This window comes from Vanessa tameamea, chromosome 16, assembly GCF_037043105.1.
Source record: "Vanessa tameamea isolate UH-Manoa-2023 chromosome 16, ilVanTame1 primary haplotype, whole genome shotgun sequence".
Classification (NCBI taxonomy): domain Eukaryota; kingdom Metazoa; phylum Arthropoda; class Insecta; order Lepidoptera; family Nymphalidae; genus Vanessa; species Vanessa tameamea.
Genome location: NC_087324.1, coordinates 8050697 through 8063756, shown reverse-complemented (window position 1 = coordinate 8063756; position 13060 = coordinate 8050697). Strand labels below are relative to the sequence as shown.

The 13060-nt window shown below is 31.1% G+C and overlaps 2 protein-coding genes across 13 annotated transcripts in view; one reads left to right on the top strand and one right to left on the bottom strand.

Annotated features, from left to right (window-relative positions):
• The window catches only part of LOC113402934 (sodium/hydrogen exchanger 3), a 37181-nt gene that overhangs the window by 3306 nt on the left and 20815 nt on the right, over nt 1–13060 (bottom strand). For 7 of the 12 annotated variants that reach the window (XM_026643300.2, XM_026643301.2, XM_064217285.1 and 4 more), the window contains exons 3-18: nt 11491–11761; nt 6975–7238; nt 6527–6752; nt 6224–6451; nt 5860–6077; nt 5482–5565; nt 5023–5231; nt 4814–4939; nt 4579–4736; nt 4319–4469; nt 3818–3958; nt 2910–3000; nt 2386–2472; nt 1535–1735; nt 772–825; nt 474–653 (exon numbers count right to left, since the gene is read on the bottom strand). In XM_026643300.2, the coding sequence (XP_026499085.1) occupies nt 474–653; nt 772–825; nt 1535–1735; nt 2386–2472; nt 2910–3000; nt 3818–3958; nt 4319–4469; nt 4579–4736; nt 4814–4939; nt 5023–5231; nt 5482–5565; nt 5860–6077; nt 6224–6451; nt 6527–6752; nt 6975–7238; nt 11491–11761 (2689 nt within the window). The remainder of the gene's footprint in view (nt 1–473; nt 654–771; nt 826–1534; nt 1736–2385; nt 2473–2909; nt 3001–3817; nt 3959–4318; nt 4470–4578; nt 4737–4813; nt 4940–5022; nt 5232–5481; nt 5566–5859; nt 6078–6223; nt 6452–6526; nt 6753–6974; nt 7239–11490; nt 11762–13060) is intronic. The other 5 variants (XM_026643303.2, XM_026643302.2, XM_026643304.2 and 2 more) reach the window with 5 other exon arrangements.
• LOC135193696 (uncharacterized) lies at nt 7908–10334 on the top strand. Its single transcript, XM_064217321.1, has one exon. It carries the CDS (start codon nt 7995–7997, stop codon nt 10332–10334), a length of 2340 nt encoding a protein of 779 aa, XP_064073391.1. The 5' UTR covers nt 7908–7994.

Sequence of the window (13060 nt, the reverse complement as noted above, 5' to 3'; positions counted from 1 at the left end):
AGGGTGTTTCAACGGGTAGGGGAAAGTAAGGAAAATAAAAAAGTATGAGAAGATATCGACATATTATAATATTAATTAATTTCTTTATTTAAGTGCTGGATAAGCAATGTATTTACATGAATGCCAAAATTAACCTACCTAAGGAATTTTAAATACAGTAATAATTTTAAATAAAATTTGAAAGATATTATTGGATTTAATCTGCTCAGGTTAAATTAAACGATATCGTGGTGGGTGCTAGAAAGTACTTATTAACAGAGTCATAAAAAATAACAACTGAAGGCGGTGTGGGTTACAGACAACTGGTATGCTGTGTGTACAAAGTACATACCATAACGAAAAATATTACATATGATACCTTACTACCTAAACTAGAATTAATTTAACTTCTGAATTATTTATTTTTTATATCTATCTCTATATACTTAAGAATTGCATTTAAAAACATTAAATAATCTTTATTTAAAACTTACCTAGAAAAGTGGCAGAGGGTGAGCTATAAGCTAAGTATTCTTTATTCGATGCCCAGGAGGGGAACTCGGATTGCTTAAGGGCGGTTGTCCCTTCAGCTTCCTCCCGTTTCCATGGTAACATTGTCTCTGTCGCCGTCGGAGTGGCGACGCGGGCTTGTTCCGCTACTGTCATATATGTGTCTATACAGAATGAGATATGATCCTTTATGTAAATCAAATTTATTTTGACCACATTCAAAAACATACCAAATTGTCGAAATATTTAGAAAAGAATGTCTTATGATATAAAATACTCTACCATTGTCATCCGACATTCGCCTCTCGTCTTCTTCAAGAATGTCTTCATTGGGAACTAAAAAAAAACAACGAATTAATTTCTTCCTTAAATATAGTAATATAATTACCTCATGCTTCTAATATTTGGCAATGGTCGCGGAAAATGCATTTGCTATTTTGATATTGGCAATAATTCAAACGGAAGTTTACAAATAATATTCATTGCTTTTGTAATTAAATTAAACTTTTAACATATAATTTAACTTTTAATTATATAACATAAGATATAAAATTGCTGAAAGACAAATACTTACAAATCCCATGCGTATGTTTTTTAAAAAGTTTCATTAGTCAAAATGGAATAAAATTGATCTTAAATGACATATTTGAATAAATTATGATGATAACATACAATATACTAACGTAATGCGCCTTGCGTACAATAGTAGAAAACCAAATATACAAGATTTATTATTATTTAAAAAATATATTAGTTACTGTTTTTATATTATAGTTAAAATATAATGTAAATATTAGTTCTCGAACAATTGGTTTTCTTATTCTATAATGATGACTGTAACAAACATCTACGAGATCACATATAAATTAGAAGGACATCGACATGCAAGGGAATCTCAATTTTTGTTGGTCAGATGACCAAAAAAGCGCCGATACTATATAACAATAACATAAAGATATAGCTCAAGCAGAATGCGCTTTAAAGTAAACCTTTGGTCATCCAGAAGCGAACAATTGTTGTTTTAAATTTTTGTTAATACACATACCGAAGTTATACGTGGATCTGTCCCTTCTCCACGGTAAAGATTTCTCAACAGCTGTCGGCAGTATCTCTTCAGGTGTTTTAGCGTACTGTTTTACGATTCTCGCTTTCAGAGGATTGAAGCCAGGCAGGTTAGCCAATTGATTTAGAAGAGAACTACTATTCTCTTTATGCGACGACGTTGGACTGACTTCATCGTATCCAGCTGATAATTTAGGATCGCCAGGTTTCGAGAGTATTTGTTAGTTTGCGGTGCCACATGAAGTTGCCAGAAGGGAAGAAAACGACGATCAAACACAAAAAAATGGTAAAAAGCGGATATGAGCAAGTGAAAAATACGTATAAAAGGGTTACGTCACAGAATTCATACTAGCAAACTTAGCGTTTTTTTAGGTATAATATTAGTCAATTAAATGTATAAAATGAAGACACACGCGCATCAAAATACAAGCGACTAAGCTATCGGTTTGATTTCATAATAACTTTTAATTTAATCGTTAAAAAAAATATTTATAAATCGTAATTTTCAACATGCTATCATTCTCATATAAATAACTGTGTCGGAAGAAGGTTTTATTTATAGTTTTTAAATACGTACCAATCTGTTAATCCCATAACATTTTAGTATAATTTGTTAAAGTAAGTAAAAGTAAACTGTAAAATAAGTAGCCAACAACACTTTATCCACAACAACAAGGTTATCTGAATTTGAACATATTAAGAAATTAATAAATAATTGAATTATAAACGATAAACGTCAACAACAGACGTATTTAATGTTCAAGAAACATTCAGTAAAAGAAATGTTCAAATCCAAAATAAGGATATTCGACGTATCACATGCAAAATACCTACGGGATTTTGCAGTGAATGTTATACCGCCATCATCATTCTCACGACGTGGCTGCTCCTCGTCCTCTTGCAATACTTCATCAATGTAGTCTGTTGACAATACATACTGACTATGATTGAAATTAATAACCACAAAATAATGAATATAGATATAAAATATTTTTAAAATCTTTTATAATTTATTGAATCTTACTTGACATCACCGTTTACATATCAAATTCAAATATTTTTACTTATATATTCGTGTTGGGCGTAATGTTATAATTCAAACACATCAAAGACAGTTATGATCACATGTATGCAACATAATATAGCGTGTATTATACAAAAACATAAAACTTTGCAATATAAGCTTTGTGATTTTATAAAACAAAAGCGTAATACCAAAAGTATAAAAAGCGACTAAGAAATCAATTGGTCGCAAATTAAAGAAGAATAATGGTGCCTGCAAAAAAATATAAATAATTTCTGATCCCACACGTGCATGCGACTGACACTCGTGTTAGTATTAAAGAATTATTAAGTACCTAATCTATAATATTTTTTTTTACCGTGCGTGAACTGTTTGGCCGAACCGTTTTGCTGGAATTCGGGGAAAGTTACATGATTTTTTCCATCCTGTAATAAAAAAAACGTTGAACATCAACATGCAATTAACCGATAATAATAAGTATTAAAAATTCATTAATAAATGTTAAATAATACAGTAATCTTATTTCAGGGATTTTTGAATGGATTGAAGAATAGATGAAATACCATAAATCTTTGAAAAAAATTACACAAGAAAAAATAATGAGATTTTAGTATTTGGTAATAATTTGGAGTCCAACAGTGGAAATGGAAATACTCTGGATTGTGAATCAGAGTGCCTTAAGTGTGGGTTCTGTATGGTTGTGACTTAAATGTCACACTAGTGGTTAACTACCAAGCTATCATAGATTGCACGTCATTAAACTGACCGATGTGCTACATATATATTTATTTTTTATTTTGTCGGTAGATGGATCACCAAATGTGCCACCTGAGGGTTAGTGGTCACCATCACATTCACCATTCCTTACATGGCCAATGCGCCACCTACCTTGGGAACTAAGATGTTGTGCCTGTAGTTACACGGGCTCAACCACCCTTCAAACCGGAGCACAACAATACTGAGTACTTCGGTTTGGCGGTAGAATATCACATGAGTGGGTGGTACCTACCCAGACGGGCTTGCACAAAGCCCTGCCACCAAGTAATTTGTATCGCTCGTGTCGTTTTCTTATTATTTTATAATTTTTAACGTATAGGTACTCTATAGTTCATGCACATATTCATGACTTATAAAGGTTTTATTGATTTTAATTTTTGTTTTAATTCCTAATAAAGAACAATGGCCGTAATATCTAAAAATTAAACACGTACGTTTCGTCTAATCTAAACGCTATGTACTCACTTGCTTGCCTCTCTTACTGCGCTTATGGTGGTGTTTGCGATCGCCCACTAGTCTGCGTATATTCATATGCGTTTTGTAGTTAACCTGTGTGCCCAAATCACGATCGTTTACGGCATGTCGACTGTAACTCAAACGACGGTGCTGGAGACAAATATAAGGAGATAAATAAAGGATTTTATAAATTTATCGTTAAATGCACATCTGATTAATGGGTTCAGACAAAATATTTAGATTTCTGAGTGTTCATTTTAATTTTAATTTCGATTTAAATGTTTTATTTTTTATTATTAGAAATATTCATTGCATAAACTGTTTTTTATGCATTGGTTGTTCTCAATTACTAATGGAAAATCTCATCGTCTTGAATAAGTAATTAGAAACAAAACAGAATATCGTATTCTCGATTTTTGCCCTACAACTCAATCTGACCTGGGGTAGGGAGAATTACATTCAACTGGCCATGATGTGATAGTGATTATCAACATAACTATTAACACTTACGCGTCGATATGGTTTGCATAGTTCTTCAGCAAGCAAATGGTGAATTCTAGCGTCTGTTAAATCCTTTTTGGACGGATTATATTCCAATTCCTGCATGTCGATATTCCAAGTTGATGAATCTAATTGAGTAAAACTCGGGCTGAAACATTTTCTTTTTTGAAAATAATCAAAATGTTGTTATGCAAATATTAGAAATATTATTCCAAGATATTTTATTCTGATGTATTTTTATCGAAATTTCGTTAGTTAATAATAAATACCTTCCATTGAAGTTAGAATTAGTATAATTCTTAAAGATTGCTGACATTGACTCAGCGCCGGAAATGTTCCCAATGGTCGAGGCATTCCTTTGCATGTATTCAATGGCGTCTCTCATAGCAAGCTTTGAATAAGTCTCTAGAATCTTTGGCTCAGCTCCCTGAGAATTTAATCAAATTAATTAAAATAGAGGTTTATCTATCAATACTGATCACGCATTTTATTCATGTTTATTACCTGATAGTTCCTTAGCAAGAATGGTCTTATAAATTTATTGTCGAATCTCTTAAATTTATCTCGCATGTGGTGGTTACCATGTTTTCCCGATATATCTTCTATGCCCGCCATCAAGTGATCCATGAACTGAATTTAAACAGCAATTTAGGAAATTTCCACATCTGCTCAACGAATAGAATGTATTTTAATTTTAATACAAATAAATTTACCCTCTCGTGTATACGTTCATTCATCGTTGGCTTTCTCTTCTCTGCAGTTTTGACGTTTAATATCTTCACAAGTGGTTTTATTGTTATTCCCTGAATGAATACCGTAAAGTATATGACTGCAATCGTAGTTGTTACGAACATTGGCTGAAGTTTCACTACTTCTGGGTCTATTAATAGTACCAAAGCAAATGCGACCGCGCCTCGAAGACCTGTGTAGTAAGAGTAGATTTAGGCCATGGGTGTAGTCGTTTACATAGAATCTTTTATTGCTTGCACACATAAATAAACATGCTAGTGTGAATTACTGGCAGTTATTTGAATTGGGTCGATGGTAAAATGTAATATCATCAATGTTTGGAGCAAGATAGAAATAAAAACGTTTTAATGGTCATTCAATTTTGTTATAAAGGTATACATGTGTGTAAAAATTACAAAAATGCGTCTAAAAAAATATTTTACCTCCATATGACATGACGAATTTTTCAACAGTATTGAGTTTGTGCAGACGGAACTTATTAGCTACTGCACTAAATATATAAACTCCTAAAAGAACAAAATAAACATTTTAATTTTATAATTTCTTTCCATATTGGTCTAGACACAAGTCTTTAAGACTGATTGATTATTTATTTAGCTAATGGAAACAGAAAATATACTCAAATAAAAATAAGTATAGAAAAGTGCAACATAGAAGAATTCCAAACCTTTTTGGGTATCATTCGTTGTAATACCAAAACGCTTATGGCATATTTACTAGGAACGTCTCTACGTTTATGAATGTACATGGATTAAATTACTGCTATGTTGCAATTTATAATTGAAATACTAATGTCTCACCTATTATGCGAAAGACTGAGCAAAAAACGATGGTCAATAAGACAAACCAAGTATTCCAATCATGGTTGTTGTTGACAGTCGCCACACCGAGGAACATGAATATAATTGTTTCCGATGAAGACGATAACATCTTCATAGTATATTTGATGGTTGTGTGTGATTTGTGCGATATATTGCCTTCCACATAGTTCTTCATTGTTATCCCGCAAAATGTGATACTAATATAAATAAATAAACACGTTAATACTGATCAATCTGATGGTAAAAACCTTTAACTTATAAAAAACGTTACGCGGATAAGTGTTTTTATTACAGTTTTAAGTGTCATTTTATACGATATATTTTGAATAAGTATGGTACTCACGCTAATATTCCGCTCATGTGGAACATTTCAGCATTTAAATATGCTAAATATGCCATAACGAATATAAAAATGGGTTCAATAACTCTCACTTCATTAGTGAAGCGAGTTACAAGGCCGGTACCAAAGCCCCATATGACACCAATGCAAGTACCACCAAGTGCTACTACCAGAAAAGATGCAAATCCAGCAAGGAAATCAGTATACATAAGTCGAGATGCACCCATCTCTCTGCAAAATAATGGTGTTATTTTTATTATGTTTTTCGATACTTTTTCAAACATCATAGCTGTGTAATTTACTTACGTATATGCCTCAAACATATGGTACAATACTACAGTAACAGCATCATTAAGTAACGATTCTCCAAATACAACGATATAGAGTACTTCGTCGACATGTATTTCTTCAAAAACCGCAAGAACTGCCACTGGGTCCACTGCAGAGATCAGTGCTCCAAATAACAACATGTCCAGTAATGGCGTTGTACATCCAAACATTCCAGTTTGACCACAAGCCCATAAAGACGCACCTATTAACAAATAATTGTTATTGTACAAATCACAAAACCGTAAAACACATGAAATAATTTAATAATATTTATTTATACAATATCAAAGATTACTTTGCATCAATAGTTATATAAAATATTATATAAATATCCAAAATTAACAAGACGTTTGTTACTCACAACAAAATCACGTTAAAAAGTACGGGTATACTTTTGTTTTTATCATATGTAAAACCAACGTACCTATTGTTAAAGTATTGAACACGGTACCAACTACGGCAAACAGCAGAATAGTTCCGAGATGGTCGAAGAATAATCTATTAGGCATAAAATATCCAGCGTCTAATATAATTGGCGGTAACATGTAGAGAAAGAACGTGTCAGGTGTGAGCGGCTGAACATGGACACTGTGAGTACTCAAAAGAAGAGCACCAATTAAAACTCCAACAAAGATAAGCAAACATGATTCCGGAAACATTTTAGACAATTTTGGTGCCATGTGAAACCCTGAAAAATAAAAAGCCACATTGAATATAAATAAATGAAGCTCCATACAATACTCAGTGTGGGTGAATATTTTGTGACCTAATATGTCTTCGATAGTACTAGACTTACATATGTGACGTATTGTATAATCTTACATTTGTTTAAAAGTTTATTACGTATTAACTACCTACTTACTATATATGCATCAGGTTTGCCACCTACGTCAATCGTAAAGCGGAGTATTATGTTTTTTCATCATTATCAAATGCTAAATTTGAAATAACATTTTCCTTTTTTAATTTAAAAATATATTATACATAGAGGTATCCCACTAAATTATATATGTGCGTGGCATTAGATATTATACAAAGTAAAAATTATAAGCGGGTAAAATGCAAAAAGGTTTTCTTTCAAATGTTTTTGAAAAATATTGTATTTGCATTTATAATCTTACTAAGAAATACTGATTAGTTTTTGTACATATTTTATCATTCTCATAAATTGAATTAATTATCATATTATTTTATATTATCTGATTCATAAATAATACAAAGAAAAGTCTTATATGCCGCTTTTATTTCACTTTAGCCATAGAGCTACTGATAGAAATTTGTGACTTAATATATAAGTCAGTGTCAATATCAAAATATTGAATTATAAAATATTTACTTAAAAACATTGAAAGATTTGTAAAATTTCCAAGTGGCTTCGAGACAAGTTAAAATTTGATAATGATATAGTTTGTTTTTCATTAAATGTTTTACAACGATTTAAGATATGAATAATTCATTAAACTTAAAAAGAAATCAAATAAAATCCTTAACAAACTTAGTAGACATTTTTACTCCTAGAAAGTTTCATAATGTTTATCATACTCAAAAAGGAAAAAATGTGTATGTTACACAAAACAACAGAGATTGTTGCAATTACAATAATAAAAGAAATTCATATAGCATTGAATCTACTTTTATAGAAACACCTTACGTTACAAGTGAAAAATATCACGCTTTAAATAAAAATAGTAGTGACAAATCCGTTATAAGATCATCCAGCACCTTTTTTTATGACTTGGATACAATAATTAAAAGACACTCGTATCATTGTATCCCTCAACTAGCAGTTTTAAGCAATAATATTAATGTGGGCGATAAAACCAATTTAAGTGGATTTAGTGGTAAATCGGAAGCTATTGTTCAAAAATGTTCCACTTTGATTCAACCAAAGTTACGTCTACAGGATAGTTTTCATATAAATGTTAAAAAAGTAAAGAAGAAACGCTTAAATAAACCAAAACTATCTTCGGATATTTGTCTTAATGACAACGATGATGCATACTATGATGCAAAACTTTTTGCCAAACGTAAACACGATCGAAAGCAAAAATTTTGGTCGTACTCTAAATATCATACGGATTATGATAAACCAGAACAAAAAGAAAAAATATCGACGAAGAAAGACCGTGGGAAGCGTACTGAAGACCCTTGTCCATGTCAATTATTTTCGTATGCTTGTCCATGTACAGATAAAAAGTCTCTGACTGAACTGGCTAAAAATAACAAATGTCTAACAGTAGCCGATCAAATTACTAGTACTACAAAATTTGCGTCAGATTTGTTAAAACAAAATAAAAACGGTAAATTGAAAGTTTCTAAGTGTGATCAAAATCATGGCAGTAAATCCATAAATATTAACGTTACTGAAACAATAGAAAAATGTGATATGGAACACAAAACTGTACCTAAACAGAATGTAGTTAGTAGAACAAGAGTAAATTACATTAAAGTTAAAGCTAAATCTAAAAAGCTCATAATTTGTCCAAAATGTAAAGAAAAAGTTGAAATTTTAAGCACTACAGAAGAGGAAGATTATGTGAAGCCAAATAACTCTCCTTTAAATGAGAATATTAATTTGAAAGAAAATATTATTAACAAAGAGAATAATGATATCTGCAGTCATAGTCCGCCTTGCGAAATGATACCAATTTGTCAAATTTTGCCCACTGAAACATACACAAGTTCGAAATGTGTAGAAAACGTATCTACAATAAGGAATAAAACAAAAATGATAAGAATAACAAAAGCTTGTAGGCATCACCCACCATGCATTGTTGTGCCGTCCTGTCAAAGAGCAAATGTTCTTAAAAATAATTGTGAATTTATACCGCCTTGCTTGCACCACCCTCGATGTATTAATTTGCCTCTATGCGTGCCTTTTGCTAAAAACTTTTATTATGATGACATTTTAAATAAAAATGAGGAGATTATTAGCACTGATCGTAGTCCAGAACAAAGATATATGTTCGCGAATCAAGGAGAATCGCTCATTACCACTGAAGACCAACATTATAACACAACACAGAATACGTGTGAGTATTTTAGCGAATATTCGCCCAGATTTTCCTTGAACCCTAAAATGACTTGCATATCACCAACATTATCACCTTATTTTCCTAGTCCAATGCCATGTAAGTGTTGTACGGCTAGTAAATCTTGTCAATACGATTGTATTGATTGCAAGTGCATACCAAATATTAATCTAAAAGACAAAGCAAGCGTCGATGCAATTGTATATATTAGAGACGTGGGTTGTCAATTTAGAAATAAGGTCTTTTCTCCCCGAGATTCATTGCTTTATTCAAAGACATCTAGCAATTCATTTAACTTAAAGTCAATAAGCAAAACTGGAAAATATTCCAATAAATTTCATACTCTACGATATGAAGATAAATATACACATCCTTTTTCTGGCGAAGAAATGTCTATGTCAATTTTTACAACTTCTTCTTTGGAAATTGATGCTGATTGTCCATCACATGGGAAACAAACTGGTAGGGTGTATACTGATTTTAGTCCAAAATCAACAGCATCTCCTTTTGTAACTGTTCCTACAGGTAAACCTTGTACAAATCAAGTATTAGCATATTACCTACCAGTATCTAAAAGAATCAGCCAAAAAGTTACCAAGAATGATAGAATTAATAGTATTTCACACGTAAATGTAAGCAAGACTAAACATCGAAGAAGCTTATTAAAAGGAAAACGCAAAAATGTATTTACTGTTAGACGACAAAAAAAATCCAGGCAACGCTCAAAATATGCATGGAATTCGAGTTCTTAAGCTGTCCTTATAATAATATTATAAAAAATTGGTACAATATTTATTGTTCAAATCTCATTTATACATAACAATGCATAAAAAGTACATGTTGCCTTATTATTTCAGAAGATTTTCTACCCAATATGTATATGAGTTTTTATAATATGAATTTTAAATTTTCAAGAGATGCACTAAAGACAAAATCGATCATTTTTTATACTATTGATATTAAAGTAAAAATTACAGAACTGTGCTCTTAATATAATTTTATGATTGAATTTTAAATTTGAATGATGGCCATTGAAAACAGTGTCTAATGTGAAATGCAAATTAAAACGGTTTTTTCTTTTGACTTAAGTTAAATTTCTGTAGATTTATAATTGCTTCGGTTTCGGCTTTACAATGAGCGTGAAATTAAAAAATATTCAACGATCGATGTTGAGATAAAAGTATATAGATTCTAATGTAAATAGTATTTAGAATATTGGGTTTCTTATATAAAAAAATATGCAGAAATGACACAAATGCCTTTAAATGTAATTATATGAAAACCTACCTAGTAAATTTGTATTCTACATAAGTGCTATTACGTTGTAGCTAAAAGCGAGTTTATACTTAATAGTTACGTAGAAAGCTCTGAAGTTACCGTGAGTCGCATCCTGTAAGTGATTCGAGTGAAGTCTTGACTACAAGCTCTTAAAAGTAATTAATGTGTTGCTATTTTCATTGTTCTAATTCTGTCTACAACATGAATGACCTACACGTACTAACGGCTGATACTCTGCACGTGTCGATATAAATAGCATCTAATGCGAAACTACTATTAACTAATATCGAAATTTTCGTATGATTCTGCCTGATTATAAAAACAGATAGTATTTTAATTCATACGACGGAATATATCCGATTCACACAATCTGTCAGTGTCAAGTGTATAATTTTTCTAAATATTGGTTTAAAGCAATGCTCATAACGAATTTTATCAAAATCAACGTAAGAATGTCCATATGATCAGGCGGACTGCGTTTCTTTTTATTTTATATTTGGCTGAATATGTATAAATGTTCATTAAATTAAATATTGATACCTACTAATAATCGTAATAGAAATCGATTTGAAATGTCACTGTTTTCAAAATACACATACTATATTAAATAAGAATGTAGAAGAGTCCTACCTATTTTAGCGAGACTGGCAAAGAAAATCCAAACGCCAATTAGAAACGGGGTCTCGACTCTGTGGAATTCCACGGCTGCTATAACAAATGTCCTTTCCTTCTTTGGTTTGGCGGTGGTCGTGGTTTCCGTCGTCGTTTCCTGTTGTTGTCGTAGCTGAGTGCCTGGCGGCTCTCCTGGCATCGGAGCCACCGGGCCCATAGGCCCGAAACCGAGCCCTGGATACGTGGAGATCCCATCGACTGTTATGGACGGACTCTGTTTTGTAGTGCTCTAGAAATATATAAGAAATAACATTAATTTGTTTCTTTTTATTTTTAAGCTACTTGTTATAACAATAAACAAATATATTTACAAATACGAATTAGTCACCGATTGTGTTATATATAAGTCAAAATTTTTAGGTAACGAATCATTTTAAAACAAAACTTAAACAACCTTTTCCAGCGATTTAAGGTAAATCAATGCAATAGCGCTAAAATGAACTCATTGAAGTGTTTTTTTTTTTTGTAAAATACATTTATTTTTGTCAATAATTTTTTTTTTTACATATAATGGACAAACGTACTTCATTCTTTGTTGTTATCCCCAAAATCCAGCTTTCATTATATTTGCTAATAAACAAAACTAATAGGGTGTTGATCTTCTGAGAAGATATTGAAGCATACATTTAAAATAATGTATTAATATTATTCATGGCTTTTTGCCATCGAGTTTAATAGTATAAGACATACAAAAATATAATATAGGTATTAAATATAATGGGTACTAGATGAAAACCCGCTCGGGTAAAATAAATAAAACTAAGCAAATGTAAATATACTAACTACCTCAGTACGAAATTATTATTTGGAACACACTTTCTGAACGCACCCATAAACGTCAAACATGGCCGCCCGTTGAACTGTGATGTCATTGAATTTTATGGATTTAATATCGAAATAAGAAATAATCTGTGCCCTGTCAGTACAACTAAAAGCCATTAAACTAAGAATTTAATATCGAAATACCACAGTCATACAAATTTTGCGGATATATGTTGTCGGCTAAGAAATCATAATTTTTTAACGATCTATAATTATGGATTGATTTTGATCGGTTCTATCGTAGACTTGAACGAAATTATTTAATGGGTATGCCTAACGTAAACATTTGACTGACAGGTATAATCAATTAATTATATTTTTTCAATACCATATAATAAGGAACCAATCCAATACAATTTATTAAATATCTCGAAGATACTTAACAAATTAAAGAATAACAATGAAACTTTAGACTCTTTAAACATTTTTATATCGTTTCATAATATTAATACCACTCCTTAACACTGTTAATTGAGTTTTTTAATTACTGTCAATATCAATTAAGAAAAAAATTAAAAACTTTACTAACAGCTCGTGTAGGCTCAATTATATTTAATATACAAATTATAAAATTTATAATTAAAATTCATGTAATAGAAAAAATCTATTATAATACCTAAGCCGTTTTTTCTTGATCATACAATTAAGGAAAGTTAATATGGAGAATAAAATTGAGCAATATTGTTATTTAAATAGCTTTAATATG